The sequence below is a fragment of the Clupea harengus genome, chromosome 8 (genome assembly GCF_900700415.2).
Source record: "Clupea harengus chromosome 8, Ch_v2.0.2, whole genome shotgun sequence".
NCBI lineage: Eukaryota > Metazoa > Chordata > Actinopteri > Clupeiformes > Clupeidae > Clupea > Clupea harengus.
Window position 1 is genome coordinate 20,612,707 of NC_045159.1, and position 25,994 is coordinate 20,638,700.

At 47.0% G+C, this 25,994-nt stretch overlaps 2 protein-coding genes across 2 annotated transcripts in view; one reads left to right on the plus strand and one right to left on the minus strand.

The window, feature by feature from the left end:
- Positions 1-25,994, minus strand: part of nf1b (neurofibromin 1b) — a 66,525-nt gene that overhangs the window by 20,253 nt on the left and 20,278 nt on the right. The window contains exons 16-39 of the mRNA XM_042708531.1: positions 25,786-25,909; positions 25,315-25,732; positions 24,601-24,674; positions 24,298-24,381; positions 23,640-23,996; positions 22,595-22,734; positions 22,125-22,247; positions 21,598-21,681; positions 21,362-21,478; positions 20,642-20,823; positions 20,141-20,352; positions 19,663-19,824; positions 19,297-19,400; positions 18,932-19,067; positions 18,220-18,282; positions 16,362-16,520; positions 15,971-16,068; positions 15,579-15,725; positions 14,944-15,090; positions 14,689-14,799; positions 2,732-3,164; positions 1,919-2,259; positions 1,290-1,492; positions 92-285 (exon numbers count right to left, since the gene is read on the minus strand). Coding sequence (XP_042564465.1) covers positions 92-285; positions 1,290-1,492; positions 1,919-2,259; positions 2,732-3,164; positions 14,689-14,799; positions 14,944-15,090; positions 15,579-15,725; positions 15,971-16,068; positions 16,362-16,520; positions 18,220-18,282; positions 18,932-19,067; positions 19,297-19,400; positions 19,663-19,824; positions 20,141-20,352; positions 20,642-20,823; positions 21,362-21,478; positions 21,598-21,681; positions 22,125-22,247; positions 22,595-22,734; positions 23,640-23,996; positions 24,298-24,381; positions 24,601-24,674; positions 25,315-25,732; positions 25,786-25,909 — 4,213 coding nt within the window. The remainder of the gene's footprint in view (positions 1-91; positions 286-1,289; positions 1,493-1,918; positions 2,260-2,731; positions 3,165-14,688; positions 14,800-14,943; positions 15,091-15,578; positions 15,726-15,970; positions 16,069-16,361; positions 16,521-18,219; positions 18,283-18,931; positions 19,068-19,296; positions 19,401-19,662; positions 19,825-20,140; positions 20,353-20,641; positions 20,824-21,361; positions 21,479-21,597; positions 21,682-22,124; positions 22,248-22,594; positions 22,735-23,639; positions 23,997-24,297; positions 24,382-24,600; positions 24,675-25,314; positions 25,733-25,785; positions 25,910-25,994) is intronic.
- LOC116221498 lies at positions 5,253-7,460 on the plus strand. Its single transcript, XM_031572271.2, has 2 exons — positions 5,253-5,977; positions 6,497-7,460. The coding sequence occupies exon 2, from the start codon at positions 6,502-6,504 to the stop codon at positions 7,342-7,344; it is 843 nt and encodes a 280-aa protein (XP_031428131.1). The 5' UTR covers positions 5,253-5,977; positions 6,497-6,501; the 3' UTR covers positions 7,345-7,460.

Here is a 25,994-nt window from a genome sequence, read left to right on the forward strand (position 1 = left end):
GAGCGAGAAGGTGAGAGCGTGAGAGAGAGAGGAGAAATAGAAGGAAAGAGAGATTGAGAGAAGAAAGAAAGACTGCTGGTTGAAGTAGTACCTGCCCCAGGCTGCCCCATATCTTGGCCTGGATGGAGGGGTACATCTGTTTCTCGTTAATCGTCATGGTGATGAGCTTGTCCAGTATGGCGGAGACCCGCTGGCGCTTGGCGTCGTCGTTGTGTTTGCAGAAGCGCACCAGGTTCAGCAGCCACGGGGTCATGTACTCTAGACACAGGTGCTTCAGCTCAATACCTGCACACACACACACACACACACACACACACACACACACACACACACACACACACACACACACACACACACACACACACACACTCATGATTAGATTCAACTTACACATATACCTTTAAACCCTATAGACAGATTCAACAGGGTACTCTCACACTTAGACTCAACTTACACATATACTTTTAAACTCTATAGGCAGATACAACAAGGGAATGCAACATTTACATTCAGCTCGCACAGATGCATTTCAATTTCTATGTACAAGGATAACAGAGGAGTCTCCCAGTTATATTCAGCATATAGATGTACTTAAACTCGATGCAGACACTTACAATTCAGCTCAAACAGCATTTAAACTCTTAATGCGCAGACCACAGGGGGATCCAACACTTACATTAAGCTCACACAGATGCACGTAAACTTGTATATGCAGAGATAACAAGGGCATCTAACAGTTACCTTCAGCTTATTCAAATACACTTAAAATATTTTGTGTTTGTGTTTAAGGAAAGGAGGGACTAAATGCTTTTCAAAAAGATACGTAGTGGATTCATCTTTGTACATACCTAAGGTCTGTAGGCCCAAACCAAGAGTTTTCAATGCTGAAATTAAACCTTGTTTATTTTTAAATTAAACCTACTCATAGCTGTGTACATATCACAGGATATTAAACAGGCTTTTTTGAAGGCCACTGTATGAATTCAGATTGTTCTGGTACATCCTTCTACCTAAAGAAGCTTAGTGGATTGATTAGAGTTATGTGCCCAAAGCCTGCAGGCTCAAACCACGAACTTCCTGTGCTCATGCTGAAAGAACATCCTGTTAAAGACGCTCATGGACATTTAACATAGTGACAGGACCGGACATTTAAGCCTTTAAGTGGCAGGTGCTGTTAGGTTCTGACTGGGCTTGCTGAGGCCAGAAATGTTCTTTTAAAGCGTTATGAGCATGCACATATTGTAGGAGACACAATGTGGCTTTTGAGGTCAGAAGGTTGTGGTACTAACTGGATTTGCTGAAGCCGGAGATGCACTCCTCCAGGAACTCCAGGGTGAGGTGGGGCTCGTTGGCCGCCAGGGTCTTGCTGATGGACACGATGAAGAGCGTGTTGTTGGCCGGGATACAAAGGCCTGACGTTTCCAGCAGCTGACCCTCGATCTTCAGGTTAAACGTGCAGGTTAAGGCACACAGCAGATTGTAGGCAGCAGACCTGTCATAATGAAGAGTGATTTGAGGTTTAAAGCAGTTTTAAGATCTGAAAGACTGAAGATCTTAGTGTTGATCAGATGAACTGACTCAAAGACTGAAGATCTTAGTGTTGATCCGACACACATAACCAGACTCTCTGATTCAAGGCATGAGCAACTTTCAATTTTAAACAAGAGAGAAAAAAAAACAAGCAAAGAACAAGATGCAAATTTGGACTGAAATACTGTTTTAGAATGCAGAGCTGGAAGGTGTAAACAGACTGCATGATATTCAAATTCCAAAAACAATGATAATGACCTTTTACCAACATTGTTTTTTTTTTTTTTTAATGAACCTACAACTACAATGAATCAGTCTAACAAGAAAACAAACTGTAGTAGGACCCCCGACAGCAGAGCCACAGAAACACACGCCTCCTCAGCTGTACCTGAGGCTGGGGTCGGAGCTGCCCAGGTTGAGCAAGGCGATGTTGAGCAGCGTCCCCGGCACGTCTTTGGGCCTGATCTTGGTGTGCTGGGGGATGGAGTCGGGCTGGGAGAGCTCCCAGCGCGTGCGGATGTGGATGATGGAGTGGACGATGGCCTCGCACTCCTGGTGCATGAAGGTGAGCGGCGTGCCCTGGTTGGCGATGGTCAGGGTGAACTGGTTCTCGTCCACCAGGCAGATCTCCTCGATCTCCGAGGCGTAGTAGATGTCGTTCAGGAAGACCGACTGGCCTAGCACACGCGTGCGCTCCGCTGAGGTCACCTGGACCGCGTTGGAACCCACCTGAACAGGGGAACGGGAACAGTTATCAGTTTTTATTAACTCCATTACTCAGGAGACAGAGCAGACCTCTAGGAATCAGAGTTCCCAGTTAGCACCCAAGTCCATTGGGCAAACTCTCCCTAACCATGATATCGAATCTACAAATACTACAAAAAGCAGGAAAAAGAGCAGTGCAAAGGCGCCTATGTCATTGGGGGGTTAGTGAAGATCATGAGCCTCACCTGCTCCTAACAGCAGGAAAAGGAACATGAACAGTTATTACACCAATTGATGTTTGTGGCAGTGACTCCAGCTCATCCTGTCTATAAGTTTAGTTGGCCCTGAGAACAACACTGAACCCCCAAATGCTATAAAAGACGGGAAGTTGAGTTGTGCAAGGAAGCCTCTGACATGGCATCTGAAGTACTTCTACTACCGTCAGCAGAACACCACTAAATGAACGCAAGTCATTACGTCGGCTTGTGAATCGCACCTTGATGGAGACTTTGGTGTCCTTGTGGGCGAGCTTAAGGGCGTTGTGGAAGACCTTGAGGTCCTCCTCAAGGGCGAGTGTGGCGGCGGGGAGCTTCTGCTGGTCGGGCTCCACGTGCTCGGCGAGGCGCGCCGGCGAGTCTATGAAGAGCAGCTTCTTGCTCCCCTTCAGGCCCGTCAGCAGCCGCTCGTGGTACTTGGTGTACTCGCGCACCCACGTGTTGCAGTTGTAGATGTAGATGGCCGCCACGTTCTCATAGGCAAAGCCCGGGAACACCACGAACCACTTAGACAGGAAGTCGGTCTTGAAGCGGTTGCTGGGCCCCGCGTGGGTTAGGTCCACCACGATCTCATAGGGCTTGGCGTAGTACGGCTTTAGCGTGAGCAGCACGTGGTAGATGAGCAGGTCGCCGTTGATCTGGCCCGTCTTAAACCTGCACAACAAAGGCAAAGGTTAAAGGTCATGATACCTGAAAGGGAGTGGGGGTGTTGGGAGGGTTATGGAAGAGACCTGCACATGATCAGGGGGTCAGGCTTTAGGTGGTTAGCTTCAGCCAGTGAGCATGTGCTACTTCGGTGACAGGATGTTTTGTTTCCCATTGGCTAGTTGAAATCATGCACAAGTGTGACCAATCAGTGTAGGGCTTTGATTACTGTGGCCATCAGCCATGTGACATTTGCCGTTCAAGTGGCTCTTCACAGTCCTGATGACAAAACTGACCACCACGAAAAAAAGATGTTAGCAGTAATTTTCAGTCATTCTCCCTGGACTGAAGATGCTAGCATAGCATCAGCCATTTTTTTTATTTTAATTGAAATTGAAATGGTATAGGAGTGGTAATCCGCCAGGTCTACAGAATAACACTATGATGGCCACCCTGTGTTGGCACGGCAGCCTTCTCCATGTGGTTGGAGGAACTGCAGAGTAGGGTAACGTGAGCTGCACGGCCGCCAGCGGTCTAGCACCACAGAAAGGGGAAATGAGAGAAGATGGAATATCGGATCCTTCATTTAGATCTATAACATGACATATCACAGAAGAACAAAAACAGACCCCTTAATAGGTAACTGGTAGAAAAGGAAAGTTTAGCTACAGCTAATTTCACATACTTTTTCTGACAGAAGTTGGGATGCGATGCTCGGATTTATTTATACCAATTGGTACTGGGTGTCACAGAATATCTGATTTTGTACGATAAATACAGTCTATCAAATTAACAACTATCTTTAGGCTACCAAAAAAATAAGACTTTTTTTCTGCAAATAAATAGAATTTAAATATTTGTTGTTCATGCTAGCCTCTGTTATGACCACCGCAGCGCCAGTGCAAGTATTCATCCAGTTTTTTCTTTCCCTGACCTCTGGTTGATGATATTAGATACGATATATAGGCTTCAACAATCCACATCAAACCTGCTATGGTTCTAGCCCCACATGGCTTATACAAAATCAGTTGGCCTCTAGGGGGCGCATTTCCCTAGCTTATTCGAAGTCATTTGTGGAGAAGCGCCACCTTGTGAATAATGTTCAGAGCAAACATCTAGCACGAAATTCACGAAATGTCACACCCTGCATCACTACCACATTCTTTGGAGGCACATCACATTGTGTGAAATTGTCCATAGGCGGTGCGCTTCAACTGACACATCTCAATATCTCAAAAACCACTTAAGCTAAAATTTTGAAATTGGGTATGCTTATACTTTTATGCTTACAAATTTGCTCACATCTCTTAAAGTTCCATTTGGCTTGCTCATCAAGCTGGTCGCCAACACCCAATCAAAATTCATATATAGAAGCTATTTATCTTTCACCTGCTGAAGCGCTCAAATCATTCAACCTTTGACTACCTGGGCCAGTTCACACATTCTGCTTGGACCCAGATGATCGCTGCTTGCGGCTATATCTAAACTTATTATGCTAGTGTCCCTGTCCTGTTATGTTCTACATTTAGTATTGTTTGCAAACATATTCTTGCCTTCAACTAATAATCCTACATTTTATTTATGCGTGCATATTTCTCAAAACTTTGTAAATAATTGGTAAGTACGTTAAAACAATGAAGCTCATGTTGTTGGTTCATTCCAGGTCCTCATGAAAATAGAAAATGACCCAGACGCAAAGGGAACTATTCACAAAGTGGAGAAGGGGCGATGGGTCATAAAATGGTGAGTTGTACCACCAACAGGAAGTGCCTATTTACAGATGTGGTTTAATCCAGCAATGATTCATAGCTGATTGCTGAGGCCATGATGACCGTATGGTCCAAAATGTGTTCTAAAGTTCAGGTTTATTTTTTTTGTACTGTACTACACATGTATTCACAAAATGCTCAAATTTAACACAAGACTATATATCTGTTATACAGTCACACTCATCATCATATTTCACCAGAGTGGACGCCACATCCACAAACTTGAGTTCCTTAAGTTTTCACTCAAGACATACAACAAACGTTTAGTCTATTTTTCTCAGAAACGTTATCATCCAAGATAACACATTTTTCTTGGAATGGAAACTATTCTTATTTCACATAATTCTTGCTCCTTCTCCTTCATTCTGCAGCCATATTACGCAGCGCTATGTGCTAGGTCTAGTTTTGATAATGTTGTTTAATAAAATGATGCATGTCTTGTGGTATTACAGTAGCCTATTCAATACCTTCATTTGGGTGCACAACTCTGACCACACAAAAAAGAAGGGAAATGTAGTCTTTCGTATATCTTTTCCTGTTACTCAACAGCCATTTTACACTGTGACCCCAAAAACCTGGGAACATACTGCAAAGCTGAATACAGTACAGCCCTACAACTTAACGAAGGGATTCAATTTACTGTGCAGCCATTATCGGAAATATGGAGTACATTCTGTGCCTATCGTTCATACTGTAATAGGGTTGACTATAAAACTCTTACTATTTCACCATCTCACTATTTATAACAGCACTATGGTTCTACTCCTACGACCAATGCGTGAACGGCCTCAGAGTCATTCTGAATGTACGTGACAACACACACACAGCAGGGGGTTAAAAATATCCCAAAAAGACCCAAGCAGAACTGAGAGAAGAACAGGAAACAAGTCACTGGTGGCGTGAAAAAGAGAGAGAGAGAGAGAAAGAAACACACTTCTTTAGTACAGGCGGCACTTCCTTCGTCAGTCGCAGGTGGTAACTGTAAGCCCGAGGTCTGCTTGTGCACTCACCTGAAGCCCAGCATCGCAACCAAAGAGCGCACTTCTGAACCAGGTAACCAGACTTCTGTTCTCTACTCTGATATTTATAATCAGTGATAATTTAAGATTATTTAAGAGAAGGGTGATCCCAGTAACACTTGGGCACAGTAATCTATGACCTGGTGTGATTGTCACCTTCTATCAAATCTGACTGAAATGGACAGCTCATTAAAATGAAAACCATAAAAAATAATAAAAAAAACACTTAGAATGTATGACTTCAAAAAAATAAATACATTTGTATGTGTTGTGCAGTAGTCATAAATGTGTTGTTCTTCATTTTACTTTACCTCTGAATAGAAACCCACTTTAGGCACTTTATCAAGGTGTATTTGATCGGATTTTATTTATTCATTCATTCATTTTTAGTAAATGTTGTGGTATTTAGAACTAAACAAGATCAGAAAACCAAAACGTAATTTTTCCAGAACGCTTCAGAGATACATTTAATGAAATTATAAATGATTTTTGGTGATTATATCTATACTATGCAAACACTGACTCAGCCTCCTTTTGATCCGATTCCCCAAAGGAACTATGAAGTCTTCACTGCTGTGCCCTGCCATTCTGATAGCCACCATCTTCAGGACAATGGCTGAAAACATGACTGACAGTCCAGAGCCTACTCTGAACACAACAGTCTTTGAACATGGAACAACTTTGAATGGAACTGAGCCTATTTCTACTGTTTCTTCTGACGCTTCGACACAGTTTGACAATACAACGGTCAGAAGAAAACCACACACATCACACGTCACAAAGGCTAGCGCACCACCACCAATGTCATCGACCACCACCAATGTCAAGCCTGTCGTTCAGACCTGCCAAACATTGACCGAGTTACTGGAACTCAGATGCCCTTCTGTGCTCATTATGGGGGGTCTGGCTATAGGCTGCGTGATTCTGCTGTTTAGCACCATGGCACTGGCTTGCCAGGTGTGCCACCTTAAAAGCCAGATCGGCGACTACTCCTTCGACACCTATGCCAACAAGGCAAACGGCAGAAGGAGGGCCGATGACGGCGAGCCCAACGAGGCCACCATCATGATGTCGGAGGTGGCCAAAGAGGATGAGATGGAGATGAAGTCGGAGACGGCGAGAGACGAAGAGGGAGACGGTGAGAGTCAGGCGGAGAACAACCAACCCAAGGAGCAGGAGAAGGATGTGAACGAGACCCCCGGCAGTGACCAAAGCCCCGCGGAAAAGACAGATGCGGCTGAGAGTGACAAGACAGCTGCGTCTGGCGACTCCGATGCGATCAAAAGTTCAGTCAACGAAGCCGAGAAGCCTGAGGAGAACACAGACGAGGCGGCGCACAACACAATCGCTGAGACTAAAGATGTGACTGGCGGGTCGAAGAAAATGGCGGATGCAAACTAAAAGCAGCCCAGAGGAGACGTGGGCTGCAGGAGGAAGTGGCTCTGAGGCCTGAAGAATGGTGTGGGCGTGGTTATGATGCCCCCTGAACTGTTACGGAGCAAAGACGCTGATTCTGAATAGAATCGCCACGGATGTGTCTTTATTTTCGGACTTCAGGTGTTAATAGCCCTACTGGATTTTTTACATGAAGATATTTGGTCCACTTGTTTGGGTCATTTGTGAAACTTTTTCTACTTAATCATTTAATGTTGGTATTGCTTATTTTTGCTTAATAGCGCTTTACTTCAGGTCTTTTCGAAGTACCACAAATGTGAAAAAAGATTGATGAATGTAGTGCACAATATAATGACATTAAAATAATAGGCACAGCAATAATACTTGAACTTTTGTTTGCTGAATTTTTTTTTATACAGAAGACACACTGAAATTCAAATCAACGATAAAGACCATTCCTACAGCCGTATTCCACATCCTTAGTCGAATTTTCCAGACAATGAATGAAGTATATATAAGTATTTATAAGTATATAAGTATATATATAAATGAAGTTTCAATCACGGATGCCACTCAAGTGTGCACCACATGTCAGTTTAAAAGACTGCCTGATACCACCTTGGTTTGCTGTAAATTCAGCCAAGTCTTTGATGGCGAATCCTTAAGTCACTCCATTCTCTGAGGCAGTAGGGACAGACTAATGCAAAGTCCAAAGCTAATGTATCTACTAACGAGAGGCTGTCACTGCAGGGTTTATCTACTGGAAGCTAAGTACAGTCTCTTTTTTTTGGAGGAGGGGGGGGGGGGGGATAAATTCTCTTTTTTTTATTGAGACATGACAGTAGAGACTGTCAGGAAATGAGTGTGAGACAGCGATGAGAATGGGATCAGGAAATTGACCATATATGGTTGGGATGCTTCCCTTGGGCCACGGCACCCCCACAAAAAAAGTGAATTCTCGCCCAAATATTCTGTAGTATATGGGCATCTTAGTGTGGTGTATTCTGTAGTATATGGGCATCTTAGTGTGGTGTATTCTGTAGTATATGGGCATCTTAGTGTGGTGTATTCTGTAGTATATGGGGCATCTTAGTGTGGTGTATTCTGTAGTATATGGGGCATCTTAGTGTGGTGTATTCTGTAGTATATGGGCATCTTAGTGTGGTGTATTTTGTCTTAGCGTTATAAGCATAATAATCTCACAGAAAGTCTTTCGGCTCTTAGAATACGCAATTCATCTTTTTACATAAAATCTATTTTTTCATCTTATTTTCTAGGATTTTTGAATGCCCTGGCCTTAAAGTGGATGCCTTTACATTGCCAACTTGTGATACAAATAAACTTAAACTTAAAAATGTTGTACCATCTGGTCATCATGGCCTAATGCTGAATTAAACCACATCTGTAAATAGGCACTAGTCTTCCTGTTGGTGGTACAACTCACATTTTTATGACCCATCGCCACTTCTCCACTTTGTGACTAGTTCCCTTTGCTTCTGGGTAATGTTTTATTTTCATGAGGACCTGTAATGAAATGCACTATGAAATTAAAGACTTAAGGACAGGATCAGTCCCAGTGTTTGTCACCAGGACATCTTCTCTGAGCTTGCCAGTGTTTTTGTCGGTACACTGTACTGTACTATACAAACAAACACACACACAGACACACACATGGTTAGCAGATCTGTTTATCTATGTATTTATAGTATGCATTTTTCTGCCCTGCTGTTGGCAGTTGTGTGTGTGTGGTTGTTTAGTGTGTGTGAGAGATTATAATGTGTTATATGTGTTTTAGTGTGCGTGTGTTTGCTACCGCTGACAGATGTAATGAGATCCCTTTCCCACACACACAAACACACACACACACACACACACACACACACACACACACACAGACACACAGACACACAGACACACAGACACACAGACACACAGACACACAGACACACACACACACACACACACACACACACACACACACGTGAAGCTAGGCTGGTCCATTAGCAGTCAGGAGCCATAGTGGTGCTGAGCAGCATCGCCTGCCTCTCAAAGAATGTCTCCTTTTCACTCCGGCAGGAGAGGAGAGAAAGAGAAAGAGAAAGAGAAAGAAAAGCCTCCTCCAGTCCGCTTCCGCACCGGCTAGCGCCTTTTGTTAGCATCCACCGCGGCAACAGCAGCCATTCACCTGCCTGACAACACCAGGCATGCAATTAAAAAAAGGCTTTAAAAGTGATAACGGAACGTGGGTATAATCATTAAAACATACGCTCCACAACAGAAAGCTGAACCGCTTGAATATCAAAAACATCGCAGGCAGTGCAGAGGATCTGATTGCATTTTCGTTTGTTCCATCACTTGTAAGCATGAAGCTAAAGAGTGTAACCCAAAGGTCAGGAAGCAGTCATCTGAGACGGGTCTTTCCAAGAATGTCCTCAGTGATTTGGCACGTCCGGGGGAGCGCTCTAGCTGTGCCAGAATGGCCTCTCACAATATTAAGAGCTCACATCCCGAGGGCCGCCGTAGAAACAATAACAGGGGAAAAAATGGAAAGGGGGAAAGTAAAGGATTAGGGGTGTTTGTGAGTGTGAGTGTAAGTGTGTGTGTGTGTGTGTGTGTGTGTGTGTGTGTGTGTGAGTGTGAAGGAGGGAGTTGGGGGGGTAACAATAAAACACTGCAGTCAGCATTTCCCTGCCCCATCGTCAGTTGCAGAGGGACTACTCTACTCTGCATTTATCTCCTCTTCGCCCCATCCTTTTCTCCCTCTCTCTCTCTCTCTCTCTCCCCCCCCCTCTCTCAAACACACACACACACACACACACACACACACACACACACACACAGACTCCGCACCGCCTTGATCGGAGTGAAACAAGCAGTGTGCGAGAGGCTGCTGCAGTGGAGAGGTGAGCTCCCAGCTCCAACTGGGGCTACCTGCATCACCAGAACAGAGCTGCAGACTGGAATAAGCACCACTCACAGAAACGAGAGAGGAGGAGAAGAGAAGAGAAGAGAAGAGAAGAGAAGGGCTACCTGCATCACCAGAACAGAGACGAGAGAGGAGGAGAAGAGAAGAGAAGAGAGGAGAAGAGAAGGGCTACCTGCATCACCAGAACAGAGCTGCAGACTGGAATAAGCACCACTCACAGAAACGAGAGAGGAGGAGAGGAGAGAAGAGAAGAGAAGAGGGGAGAAGAGGGGGAGAGGATAAACTAGCAGTTATCAGTCATTCACTTCAGCCTTTCAAAGGACAAAGACAAAAAAAGAAAAGAGAAGAGAGAGCGGACGCGAGGAGGAAGAGAGAACGAGAGAGGACAGGAGGAAATGTCTGTGAAATGATGACGAGGGGAAGGTGAGTAATGAGCGAAAACAAAGGGAAAGACAGAAAGAAAGAAAACGAAAGGAGGTGAGAGGCGTGGGCTTTCACACAACACACACAACACACACGAGCATGCGATGACACACACGTTCACTAACACTGCGTTCAACAAAGCGTACTATTAATCTTACTCACACTTTTGTAACACACAACACTTTTTTTAGCGCAGACCACTGACCATCTACAGAAGACACCCCAGTTCAAAATGAGACATAGAACTCACACACACACACACACACACACACACACAGACCGCATGCCACATTCCACTCTGAGACATGCTGCATCTGTTTCAGCCGGTACATGCAGCTTACTAATCATCACTTTCATTTAGCATGTGGAGGAGCAATGCTACCATGATGCGGACACTAAAATCAATAGCTGACTCTCCTTGATGGATCATGTCCGTACCAGGCACTACGAGGGGGGCCGTGGGACTCTGTACTTGAAAGCAATTATCTAGCACATTTTTAAATAACCCTAATGGGGTAGAAATCAATGGCCGCACGTCTAACGTTGCCCCTCCGCGTTTCTCGTATGCTCCGACAGCTCCATTCATATGCCTGGGGGGAAGGTGTCTGCAAGTACTCTGCGGCAGCCTGTGCCAGATCAGACTGCCTGATAAAGGGCAGCTTCTCCAGAGTCACACCAGGGCAGGTATGCGGGGTTACTCCGCTGTCCGCCGTCGTTAGGACGCTGGAGGCGTGTTACTCGTGCCACGTCAGAGGTGGGGGGGACACACACTAGCTGAACCCATAGCAGGGGCACAGGCCAGCCATCTCCCACCTCTTCAACCTCATTCAACTGCAGATACAGAGTAGAGGTTGAGTCTCATCACACTACTAGACTCTGACACCCATAGGGCTTCTAAACAAAGGACATCATACTTTCTTTTTAGATAAATGTTTAAATCTAATGCTACTGCAGGCTAGTTTAACATTTCCTAAAGAGGGGGGAGGGGCGCTTTGGAGTATAGCAGTGTGTGTAATGTGCAGTGTGTGTAATATTGGTCGATTCAGTTCCCCAATCCCCAAAGCACATAATCCAGCACTTAAGAGTAAACTGATCCCATTGGAGTGGAAAGGGCCTGTTTCAGCCTACGTTTGCGCCAGTGTTTAATACTGCATGCTGTATTTCGTATGCCTGTCTTGATTTCTCATGCTTGAGATGTCGGAGACATGATCTTCGCCACACTTAATGGCTGTCACTGCTTTATGCCCGGCACCATGACGACCTGCCCCTTTTGTTTGGTCTGCAGGTGTATCCTGATGGTGGCCTTGGAGCTGCTCTCCGTGGTGATGGTGATGGCACAGGCGCTGGCGGTGTGCCCGCCGGGGTGCGTGTGCAGCGAGAGCCACCGGGAGGTGGACTGCTCGCGGCACGGTGCACGCCTCCTGCCCGGCGGCCTGCAGCACAACATCCACTCGCTCAACCTCTCGCTCAACCGCCTGTCCGACCTGGACCACGCGCTCAGCCCCTTCAGTCACCTGCGCAGCCTCGACCTGTCCCACAACCGGCTGAGCCGCCTGCCCGCCGAGCTGCCCCGCGCCCTCTGGGAGCTGCGGGCGTCCGGGAACCGGCTGCGGCTGCTGCACAAGAACGACACGGCGTACCACTGGAACCTGCGCGTGCTGGACCTGTCGGCGAATAAGCTGGAGCGCGTGGTCTTCATCAACAACACGCTGCCGTCGCTGCGCACGCTCACCTGAGCCGCAACCGCTTCTGGACGGTGCCCACCAACATCCCGCGCAACGTGGAGGCGGTGGACCTGTCGCACAACACGCTGGTGCAGATCCTGCCGGGCTCGCTGGACCAGCTGAGCCGGCTGTCGCGCCTCTACCTCCACGGCAACCGCTTCACGGCGGTGAGCGACGGGGCGTTCGAGCGCCTGGCGGTGCTGCGGCTCGTAACCCTGGGCGACAATCCGTGGGCGTGCGACGAGCAGCGCAACATCAGCTACCTGCTGTCCTGGCTGCGGCAGACCCACGCCAGCGTGCTGGGCTGCCCATGCCACACGTGGCACACCTGCGGGGAGACGCACCTGGCCACCACCCGAGGCTGGCACTACGCGTCCTTCACCCTGCCCCCGCACACGCCCAGCATGGATACCGACGGGGACCTCGGACACCGTCACCACCACCACCACCACCACCACCCCCACGACCCGCACATGCGAGCCGTCACTGCGGGTTACTGGCCCGAGTCGGCCCTCCTGGACATACACCGACCCCGAGAGACGCTCGGTAGCACGCCAGACTACGAGAGCAGATGGCCTCCCGGCGGCTCCTACGTGACCTCGCGGCCGGATAGTCCGTCGACGTATGACGAGGCTTACACCACGCAGAGATACTTCACCGCCAGCGATTACGACTCAACGGAGGCCACCCTCACCACCAGCACGCGGAAGACGACCACGCTACGAACACGCAGCGTCAAGAAAACCAACCAGGGAAAAGACCCAAACCATGGCCACAGACCAGAAGCCTTGGCAGCTATGGTTTTACTTCTACCTGCATTTGCGCTGGTGCTTTAACCCTCCGAAAAGCCACTGTGACACTACATCAAACACCTGAAGTTCCTGGAGGCATGAAGAGACAGATTAAACTGGGATTATGTGTTGAGAATGAAGAGGCAGATTAAACTGGGATTATGTGTTGAGAATGAAGAGGCAGATTAAACTGGGATTATGTGTTGAGAATGAAGAGGCAGATTAAGATGGGATTATGTGTTGAGAACAGACTGAGACTATTACTACTTCTCTAACATGCTCTTGGGTGACTCACAGGATTGAAGAAGATGCTGTTTTGCTTACAGCGAATTAATGAGTTTTGTTTACAGTAAATAAACACATCAGTTCAAATACAGAACTGCTTAGTGAATATTGGACTAAAAACACTAAATGTCCTGTTCATGTGCACACAGTGCTGACAGACTGCTAATGCACATGGTTTACTTAACAGTGTGTGGGGTTCTTTCAGGTGCGTTAATGACTGTGTAATTAAAACCGATTTCATATTCTTGTGAACACTGACGTTGAGTTTCTGATCTGAGGAGGACATTTCAGAATGGAGAGTTGAGGCACTGAATCCTGTACAATGAAATGATGTCATTACTATAAATAAAGAGACGACTCCGGAGCCCGAGCGAGTTCAAATGCTTAGTGAGAAACACACTTCAAACTCACCGTTAAATAGATACACTCCATACCGCTACACTTCCCAATATAACTAAGGTGAAATCATTAATTGGAGCACCCAATGACAGTGTGTTAAATCTCCACTTCAGTGACTCCAGTCTTTCATCTTATCAGTGACAGCCTAGAAGAAACAAGTGTGGAGCGCGTTTCCGTTTTGCATACACATAGCCTATGCACGAGGACTGAATGCATACACATAGCCTATGCACGAGGACTGAATGCATACACATAGCCTATGCACGAGGACTGAATGCATACACAAAGCCTATACACGTGGACTGAATGCATACACATAGCCCATGCACGAAGACAGAATGCATACACATAGCCTATGCGCGAGGACTGAAGGTTCAATAGTCAGTCTGACAGCTACATGGTGCTCACATATTTCAAATTCAGCCCACAGATGAAAAAGTTGCTTTCTGTGACCAGAAGATGGCGCTGCACTGCCACTGCTGTCTGCTCCTCACCGAGTCCTAAGTCCTAATTCCCCTGTACCTTCAATGCCAACATAAACTACACTACATTATATAAATATATATATATACACACACTACAGTGCACTACATTAAACCAGCAAAGGACCACTCAAACACAGAGCCAATCACAAAAATAAAACAACTGCCCATACACCATAACTGAATTCATCTCTGGTGATACTCTTGTGAGCTCAAGTGAACTTCTCCTTACCTTTGTGATACGTAATAGAAGAACTGGCTCTACACCATAACTAAATTCACCATAATGCTCGCGTTGATTGAGGCAAACTTCTCCTTACCTTCGCGTTATGTAATAGAAGACAGGGTTTCCATTCTTCGAGGTGCCAGCCTGGTAGAATATGTTGAGGGTTTTGAGTGCTTTGAACTCCTCTTTCTCATGGACCTGATGCCTGGAGAAAGGACAGACATCTTAGAGCTCTCCCCACCCAATGTAATGTCACCCAATGTAAACATCCCCCACCCAATGTAATGTAATGTCACCCAATGTAAACATCCCACAGGCAGGTTTCCTAGAGGGCTGTCGCCAGCTTTACCTGGTCATGAACTCCTCAAACTTGGAGCTGGTGAGGTTCAGGCTGGACCAGTGTGTTTCTGCCACCGGTTTGTGCTCGGGGGGCCCCAGGTACGCCAACAGGGTCGCCATTTTATCAAACGGCCTTCTTCCCACAGCCTTGTGGTCCCTATTGGGAAGAGTAGACAATAACGCATTAGTCACTTCAAAATTGTTGCTTTTAGTGATATTTTGTGAATGCATTTCATTAATGTATTATTTATTGATGTATTTATTATTGTGTATTATCAATGTAATACTTCATGCTAAAAATGAAGTAGATAAGTCATACGAAGCATATTCATATTCAACGGGCTTCTCTTTATTAATTGGACCTCTCTTTTGAGGATCACATTTTAGGGCATATTCATCTAGATTATCAGAAATCTCTAAGGGGTTCACAAACTTTCTGCCTCCTTACAAACAATGGTAAGTGTAACACAACATTAATTACATATATAAAATGAAAATGCAAGGTAAGGGTAAGCATGGAAAATCAGAACATGAAAAAAAAACAGAGCAAAAACACACACGACTGCTTTAATACAAACGTCACAGAGCAGGAAGAGGACCCGGGAGAGAGCAGGAAGAGGACCCGGGAGAGAGCAGATATCTGACCTGTTGCTGGAGAGGTACTGGCCGATCTTCTCCTGGTTGTTCCACAGGAGGCGGTGCAGAGCCAAAACGTTGCCGTCGCTGATGAAGGACAGGCTGTGGTTCACAGAGTCACTGGCCGGGCAGTCAGAGGCGATGTCTAAGAAAAACCTGCACAGACACCCAGGACCCGAGTCAACACCAGTACAGTCCATTTTCAATTAAATTGCATAATTACATTATCCTTTTTACAATACACATAGTCTCAAAGCAAAGGCAAAAAGAGTTTGGATGATTCTACGGCCCACTGACAGTTTACATTAACTATGCTCCTGATTGGTCAAAGGCAGAACTCCCAAAGGCAGAACTCGCAGTGACATCACAATAAGGAAGCAGTGCTGGGGGACTTGACTCACTTTCTGGCCGCATCAAAGTTGCTTTTCACAAAGTCATTAAACGGCCTCATGTGCTCCTCCTTGGTGAACAGCACGTGATTGGCAATACTCTGCAGAATCTGAGGCGGGGGAAGACAAACACAGATTCACATATGATGGCTTCATACTGCATGATGACCTCCTTTCCCTTTAGATAGACTGATCCACAAAGGGCTAGACAGATGGACAGACGGATGGACAGAAGGGCAAATACACAAGACAGAGAAACAGGCAGAAGGACAAATAGACGGACAAATAGACAGACAAATAGACAGACAGACAGACAGACAGACAGACAGACAGACGGACACAAGGACACAAGGACAGAAGGACAGACAGACATGTAGTGAGCGGAAAGCGGAGGTTCTCTGACCTTTGACATGAGCTTGAGGCCCCTCTCTATCCTGGGCGGAGGCTTCTTGTCCAGGATGCCCGCCTCATAGGGCGACACGATGGCAGGGTTGATGAAGCGCAGGAACATGGCACTGCCCACCGCACCGATGCTGTTCTGAGGGAACCGCTGACTTACCACCTGGGGGTAAGACAAGGGATGGGGGCAGGTGGGGGAGGCAGTTTAGAATGGAGAGATACATGAGGGGCAGATTAGCCAAAGCAGAGGAAGGGTCGTCTGGCAACTAGTGTTACTGTAGTGCTCGGGGGGGGGGGGGGGATGAACCCCACTACCAAATCTGCCCAAGGAGATACTGCTGGAGTACAAAGGAGACTAAACACACAACTAATGAATCAGATAGGCGTCAAGATCAGGTACTTAACCTGACTGAGACCCTCAAAAGTACACCTTTACAGGTTTTCTAAACTACCAAAGGATATGAATGAATATGACTGAGTACACAGGGTGAGTCATATTCTAGGAAACAAGCTTAACTATTCCGTAAATGACAATCCATTACATAATATATTCAAATCCATTTTAATATAGCTTAAAGACTTTTAAAGCAGCAATAAGGAGTTCTGATCCAAAACTAGCAAGCTAACTACCTAAAAGGCATGCAAAAACCTTGCAAACACCTCCAACATTGACACTGATAGAAGCTTGCTAACACACTAACTGGTGTCTTTTGGCCGTATAGCTGGCAATGTCATGCTGTGAAAGCTTTTCTTCCATTTTTGCAGGCTATTCCAGCCTGGTACACAGAACTACATAGGGCATATCCTGGATGGCTAGTGGGAAAGACACAGGTGTTTATCTGTCCTTCACATGACCATATGCTATCAAAATTAATTTGAGTACAGTACCGAAACTAGTTGCCTATAAAACCATACCTCAAAAAGAGTAAAATTGCTGCATAGTGTTACTAAGTGCTCGACAATCTAATACCCTGTTCCAGCCATCATTTCTTCATGATCATATGAAGACAATAAAGACTGATTTCCTGCACCCTGAGGTTGGTATTCATTCATAAGATAGTTCAGGACAGAAAGCACACGGTTTAGCTGACAGGACGGAGAACTTTTGCATGTGCCCGTGACCACAGCCAGACAGAACAAGCAGAGTGTGTGTCCAGTGTGTGTGTGTGTCCAGTGTGTGTGTGTGTGTGTGTGTCCAGTGTATGTGTGTGTGTGTGTGTGTGTGTGTGTGTGTGTGTGTGTGTGTGTGAGTGAGTGTGAGTGAGAGAGAGAGACAGAAGAGAGAAGAGAACAGAGAGGCGGGGGGGAGGTCCTCTCTCGTGAGATGCTTCACTAGAGGCCTGTTTCAGGGCCCACCGAGGGGAAACAGGGAGAAGGGGAGATGGACGCACATCTGAGAGACTTTAGATAGGCGCTGGATCAAAGGAAACCCCTCCCAAAGAAAAAGAGAGAACTCCTACACACTAGCTTTAGTGTGGGTTTGTGTGTGGGTTTGCTCTCTTTTCCTTTCCTCTGGATGAAAGCCTCCTCGTCTTCATCATAATATTCCTCCTCATCATCCTCCTCTCACAGTCACCGGCCCGACCAGACCCGAACCCTCACCCAAAAAGCCAACCCAAGAGAAGACCCCACACCGACCCAAGAGGAGAACCTGAAGGAGGCGCGATGCCACAGAGGTGCTCGTGAGGAGCGTTAATTTGTAGCTTCCTTCAGCAGCAGGAAGATTAGTAGTGATGGTTGGAGGTGGTGATTGCCAGCAGGGCGGCGGTGTGGAGTAGTTTTCAGATTAAAACAGAGTCATTCGGGAGACTGAGGTGCTTTTTGGACGGTCGGGGACAGTGGAGGGGGTACCCCGGACTTACTGCTTTATCGCTCTCCTTTTTGTCTTTTACGGGGGCTTTGCTCAGGAGAGAGTGGCAAGTGGCCTACGGGACAAAGATGAGCAAAACATGTCACAGCACTAGCCACACACACACACACACACACACACACACACACACACACACACACACACACACACACACACACACACTTCCATGGACCACATACAAGAGCACATTAGCACAGGAACTACGGCAGCGGCTGCAGAGTACACAAAACAAACACAGTGAAGGTCCCACAGACCCCCCCCCCCCCCCCCCCCCCCCCCCCCCCCCCCCCCCCCCCCCCCCCCCCCCCTCTTGGATAAGGCCGTCTGAAATCTCTTTCAGTTCATGTCAGCTTCCCTGGATCCACACGCTGCTCCTCTGAGCTGCTCTCCCTTCTAGATATGAGCAATTTTCCTCCCACATCCACTGCTTCACAAAAGAGGATGTCCTGTTGTGGTTACTGATAACTATAATACACTCACTCACTCACACATTCATTTTCACTCTCACACACACACACACACATGCTCACTCTCTCTCACACACACACACACACCCACACACACACACACACACACACACATATATATACATACACACTTCCCTTCAGTTCGTCAGGGAAGTCAGGCCCTGTGTGAAAACATCAGATGCAGCTTCCTGGCTGCTCCTTGTGCCTAGCTCTGTCCAGCAGAGGGCGCTAGCATACCTGGAAGAGGCAGTGGCACACGCTCCTGAGCTGTGGGGGGAACTCTGTGGAGGAACTGACAATGGCCTGGAAGAAGCGCTGGGTCATCTGCCGCAGGTTCCTCTGGTTCTCGTCCAGGATCTCCCCCGCCTCCAGCCTGTAAGGGTGCCAGCATGTCACAAGATGACACAGTGTATACAGGAAAATTATTATTTATTATTTTATGACTTTGTTATTATTCAATTACTTCGTCACAATCAATACACAATACATACACACACACACACACACACACACACACACACACACACACACACACACACACACACACACACACACACACACACAGATATACAAGTAGTAATTAGTAGGGTTAATGGACTGACCTGGTAGGATCCACCTCGAAACTGATCATCTGCCACTCAGGGGCCGTGATGACAGATCTGAGCAGAGGTTCCAGAAGCTTCTGCAGGTAAGTGGCACCATACACCTGAGAGAGACAGGAGGAGATAAGCACAATATTTCACAACATTACATTCTAATAAAGCTGCTCAGAGGACACTTTTGAATTCAAATTTCAACATTTTAATTCTCTATTATTAGCCCAGAACTTTTACAGTTGACAGTTACTGCTGGATGATTCCACCTCTCTGGAGATCACAATGCCAGTGAGGATAAACCTCCAAAAAAGACAACCTATTAGTCTAACTCGATCCGTCCGTCACGTAGGACACCTGAGCGTAGCCTCTCACCTTGAAGCAGAAGGTCATGATTTTACTGGCCAGGCTGTTGCCCCTGAAGAGCGTCTGCATGGAGTCGGCCAGCTCCACCTCCTTGGAGAACATGTTCCACAGCAGCTGGTACAGGAGGTGCCGCGAGTCAAACAGCGTCACCAGAACCCGGGCCAGCTCATCCTGGAAACACACAGATACACACACACACAGAGACACACACACACATACACACATAGACGGAAATGATTTCACCATCGTCACTCGTCGCCATCATTCCAATGTAGATTCACCCTAGTGCTTATTCTTGTTTTTTGTTTTAGAAATGAGTTTAAAAATAAATAATTACATTACAGTGAAAAAACTATTACAAAAACTCAAACAAACAGTGACTAAAGCTAGATATTTCACCCAATGCACATAAATCAGAGGTTGCACTTCAATAGTCCCAGCACAGCTTCATGTCCGCCTGCGCTGAGATCGATGACGTAATACCCACCCACTGGGAGCATGGCACCACATTGGCCAGCGCCATGGCGATGGGCAGCTCCCCCTGGTCCCCCATCATGGTGACCAGCTCCACCAGCCTCTCGAAGCGGTCGGCCAGCACCGTCTCCGCCAGCGTGTCGAACTCCGTGCCCTGCTGGAGGATCTTGGTCAGCACCTCCATGAAGGTGGCTCGGGTCTGGAGGTCTTTGTGGTAGCCCAGGCCTACAGACACAGAGGGGGAAGGCAAGATCACATCATGGGAATATCACTTTTTTATTTGGAGGACCAACAAAATTCTTTGTGCCTCTAAACTCCATGTTCACACAGAAGGTGCAGCTATATAATTCAAAAGATTATTATCCAGGTATTATCCAATCATCACCGAATATAAACCATATACTACAGTGTAGCATGATATTAACATTATTATCACTATGATGCTAACAATGGTGCTACAGACTCAGACATTTCTGATGAGAGCCAGAACCAGTCTCCCAGTCTGCAGGCGCACCTATGGAGTGCATGAGTCCGCTGTCCACGTTGGCGTTGAGCAGGTTGGACATGGCGAGGATGGTGCAGTGGCGGAGGGACGCCAGGCGGCGAGACATGCCCCTCTTCCTGCCGACCACCTGCTGCCCGTCGTCCTCCACCTCGCTGCAGTCGTTCAGCAGGTTCATGAACAGGGTGAAGTACCTGACGGGCGGGAGAACCAGGGTGGAGGGACAGTTACTGCATCAACTCCATTAGAGACCCATTACTACAGCAGCAGTAGAGACACCAGATTCAGTACAGCATCTTCTGCTTATCAGAATCTTGTCAGAGAATGTAAATCCGCACAATAAAGTTGTTTTTGATCAAAAGAAAATCTGTTAAATAACAATGTAATCAAGTTTATGTAAAATTGCCAAACGTGTGTTAACTTCATGCAGTGGTTAAACACATTTAGGTTGAAAGACTGACTATATCAGACATATCAGTCAGTAAATATGTGAAGTAAATAAAACAGCTATACGAAGGCTGCATCTTTACTATTGAGTCCTAGAATCCCACAACATGTATACCATTCTAGAATCCCACACCATGCATCCTTAAATCCCACAGCATGTATACCATTCTAGAATGATGAGCATACTGAGCCACACTTAAAAAAACTAGAACAAAGCTATTCGAAAAATACAGCATCTATACAGTCAATGTCTATCTAGGATGATGGGCATGCTCAGAGCCGTACTTGAGAAACAACTGAGACTTGGCCTCCATGAGCTCAACACCGTCTCCCTCCTCGGGCTGAAGGGGGAGACCCGATAGCAGCGACACCACCGCCTCCATGCTGGCCTGGTCCAGGTCCCTACAGAGCAGGGGCAGGAGAGGTTAAGGTTTATCCCCAAGAGGCATCAGTATTATCCATTATCCATAGGTTGAACTGACAGGGGGGCACTGAGGTTTAGGGTAATTAGCAAGAAGTACCTCGTCAGACATTTGATGTCATCGTCAGCAGCCTGATTTGAGGTGCCCATCACCCAGTCAGTGAGATACTCCACCATCTTGTTCCTGAGGGGATAACAAGAGAGACCAAACACAAACACAAACACATTGGTCTGACAGCACATTTCACACATATGTGGTACACCTCTGCTCATTTGGGCGTTCCCACTGGCCGTGTGTGTGTTAAGTGAGAGCATGCTGTTGCTTTCTGTAGCTGATGTAGTAGAGCAAGGGACTGAAGCTTAACAGTGTATAAAAATGTACATCTGGATTGTACCGTTACTCACTAAAATTATGTAAATGTAATGATGTCAATGAGTGTAAATGTCAGTGCGGAAAATGCAGTCTTAAGGGTGCCAAGTGGTGTGTGTGTGTGTCCACCTGAACTTCATCTCTTGGCTGAAGGACAAGTGGTCCCTGTGCTGAGAGAGCAGTGTGTGTGTGTGTGTGTGTGTGTGTGTGTGTGTGTGTGTGTGTGTGTGTGTGTGTGTGTGTGTGTGTGTGCCCACCTGAACTTCATCTCTTGGCAGAAGGACAGGTCGTCCCTCCTCTCCATCATCACCTCCACCAGTTGGCACAGCTTGGTCTTGATCTGGATGGCATGGACCATGTTGCCCAGGATACGCACATACCTGCCAATCAAAACCAACACCAAGCTTTGTGAACCTGTACCACTGCATCCTGTATGTCAACTATGTGTGTGAAGTAGATATGGAGAGGATAACAGGAAGATATAGAGCTAGTTGGACATAACATTTATCATGAGATGGCAACCATGGAGATGAGTACTTTGGAGAGAGAGAGAGAGAGAGAGAGAGAGAGAGAGAGACTCATGGTGACTGTAGAGAGGACAGAGGGAGAGACAGAGAGCCAGTGAGAAAGAGAGAAAGAGAGAGAAGGGGAGAAAGAGAGAGAAAGAGAGAGAAAGATAGGGAAAGAGAGGGAAAGAGAGCACTTCAGAGATGAGTTGGGTGCTCACCGAACCAGGTTGAGCATCATGGTCTCGATGCTGGCCTGCCCCAGGTGCTCGGAGCTGCCCTCTGTGTGGTTATCCAGCAGGTTCTTCATGATGGCGATGGTCTGCTCCACAAACTGAGTGTTTGTGTCATTGATGGGAACCTGCAGAATAAGCAAAGCAGAAATCCCACTGACTGGAGAGATACATACATCTCTCTGATCCACTGGAAATACAAGATGTCATGGTACCCTCATGGTACCCCCACCAATACTTAACACCACCACCACCAAAGTCGAAAACCAAAATCCAACAGAAATATTGTGGCTGATTTAGCAACAAAGCCTCTAACACCCATCTCCACTGTCTTGTGTGTGCTGGCCAACCTCGTGGCCTTGCTTCAGTTGCCAGTTCCACATACATAAACTTCTTCCTTTCAAAGGCTTCCTCAATCGCATCTTCGAAGGGAATCGTTAACTCGATAAAGTAAACATAAAGTGCACTCGCACTCAGAATACAACACCTTGTCTGGTCTCTTAACAGCCACAACAATACACTGTGGAACTTGAAGCTGCCTTCCGACATTAGCCAGCTATCTGCAGTACTGTTTGTACGTGCCTGGTGTCCACTTTTCTGTCCCTCTCGCACAAAAGAAATTCTACTGTCCCTGTTATAGACATATCACCTAAAAAACTGAAATAATTACATTTTTAGTCAGGCAGTTTCAATATCGCCTGCATCCTGCAGCTGCTCTCCCATTAGACATCAGATTCCTCTTAACTGCCCAACACAATGACAAGGCCAGTGTTGTTTGATAAGGGTTGGTTAGGCTGGTGTTGGTGGTGTTTGATGAGGGTAAATCAGGACAGTGTTGTTTCATGAGGGTAGATTTGGCCGGTGTTGGTGTTGTTTGATGAGGGTAGATCAGGACAGTGTTGTTTCATGAGGGTAGATTAGGCCGGTGTTGGCGTTGTTTGATGAGGGTAGATCAGGACAGTGTTGGGTGTTGGGTGTTGGGTGTGGGTGTGGGTGTGCGTGTTGGGTGTCGTGTGTTGTGTGGTGCACTTACGCGGCCCTGCGTGTCGAAGAAGCGGCTGATGCTGTTCTTGAGCTTGTTGAAGAGCATGGGGTAGAGAGCGGGGCTGAGCTCCAGGCCCAGCAGGTCCTTGACGTTGGTGCGGATCTGCAGGCCCTTCTCGTGGTTGCACACCATCAGCGACAGCAGCCGGTCCAGGAACTTGCTGAGGGAAGTCTCGGCGACGCCGTCGCACGAGCCCATGGACACCATGGAACCCTTGCGCTCCGAGAGTGGCCCCATGGGGGGACTGTAGGTGCCCAGGAGGGAGGTGGTCCTCTGCTGCAGGCACACCCCGCCCAGGGCACACAGGAAGCCCGTCATGTTTATCCACTCCTGGAAGAAAGGGGTCTAACGACCAGAGGCGAAGTATTATCCACTGTGAACCATCATGCTTGGCATCTGTGGTGGCCTTACTCTACACAAAGCTCATTTTCACCAACACAGTCCAAAACATTTAACTTCCTTTTATGCTATTTTTTCATGACTGCATTACTGCGCGTTCAAGAAAGTGTCAACGTTATAACAGCTTTACAAACATATTGGCAAAAGTATATCACAGACATGACTTATACTGAAAAGATCAGCTTTGAAAGTGTTCCATGACTCTAAGGGAACAAAGTAGCGGTTAAAGTGTTTTTGCTGCTCCTACCTGGCCATCCTCTAGCTTAGACTTGGGATGGTTCAGGAGTAGTTTGGTGGCATGGTCCCACTTCCTGTGGGTGTCTTCCCAGGCCTAGAACAACATTGGGGAAAACGGCAGTCTCACATGACCAGGAAGATCAGCCAGACGACAAGCATAAAGAATGTCACTGTGACCCTGACCTCTATGGCATATAGACCAAAGAGATGTATCAAACACATCAGTGACCTGGACCTCAGCTCTTTGTCGAGACTGAGACTGAGGTCCTTCACCTCTGGACTGAGACTGAGACTGAGAAGGTTGGTGTCGTACCTCAATGTTTCCAGATGTTGGTTGGTCTATCCTCCTCAGCAAGGCCATCACTCTCTTCTGTAATGCTGAACGGCCTGGAGAGACACACCAACACACACACACACACACACACACACACACACACACACAAAAACACAAACAGACCAATGCTGAGGATGACTGAGGGAAGAAGCAACACAGAACGCTGTGTTCTACCAAAGAACCAAACTCAAAGATTTCATGTTAAGCACGGGAAATTTCCCATGTAAGACTAAAGCTAATTTGTCTAATACAATAACACTTCTGGGAAGTCTTGACAACCAGAGGTGTGCAATGAAATCTTGCTTAACTGGACTGAAAAGTGTTCTGGACATGGCATTGAAAGTTTCCCTGGAACACTTAAGCGAATTCATCAGACACAGTACACCTTCAGGAAACTCTGGACTTCCAGAAGAATTATTTTGCATAACTGGACCGAAAAAAGTAGACATGCAATAGAAAAGGTGTGAAAATGGGCAACCGTGTGTGTGTGTGTGTGTGTGTGTGTGTGTGTGTGTGTGTGTGAGTGTGTGTGTGTATGTGTGTGCTCGTGAGTGTGTGTGTATGTGTGTGCGCGTGAGTGTTTGTGAGCGTGTGTGTGTGTGTGTGTGTGTGTGTGTGTGTGTGTGTACGCGTGAGTGTGTGTGTGTGTGTGTGTGTGTGTGTGTGTGTGTGTGTGCACGTGTTCGTCCCCACCTGTGGCCATCATGGTGCTGACGGAGGCAAACTCTATGAAGGTGTTGTAGTTGGGCAGGATGGTCTGGATGGGCACCTCGTCCACGCCGCAGCGGATGTGGGCCTCCTCGGACAGGTGGCGGAAGCAGGACATGACCACCAGCACCGCCTCCATGTCCGGGCTCCACAAGAACATGTACAGGCCCACCTCCAGCACCGTCTGAGCCTGGCGACAGATGGGGATACCGCTGCCCGCCGTCGCTCGGTCCTGGCAGAGAGAGAGAGAGAGAGAGAGAGAGAGAGAGAGAGAGAGAGAGAGAGAGAGAGAGAGAGAGAAAAGGGAGAGAAGGGGAGAGAGAAAAAAAAAACAAAGGAGTGAGTGAGTGAGTGAGGAGGGAATGGTCACCCACACAGAGAAGAAGCAAGAAAGCCTCAGGAACTGAATGGTTCTCCTTTAAGCGTATCTCCTGCAGACATCAATTCGGTACTTACTTTATTCCTGAGGAGGAATTTGTTCCTGCAGATGAGGATCTCCCGCAGCCACTTGAGGATCTCAGTGCTGTTCATCATCTGATGGCCGATCAGCTTTTTGCAGATGAAAAACAAAACCTGGGAACTACAGGTGACAATCCAATCAGTGTACAGCAGAGAAACCAACTGCAAGATGTTAGCCAATCACTGCACAGCAAGGACAACGACGA

What these genes read in the sequence shown, in the direction of transcription:
- LOC116221498 (XM_031572271.2), top strand. Translation starts at nt 6,502, where the DNA reads ATGAAGTCTTCACTGCTGTGCCCTGCCATTCTGATAGCCACCATCTTC.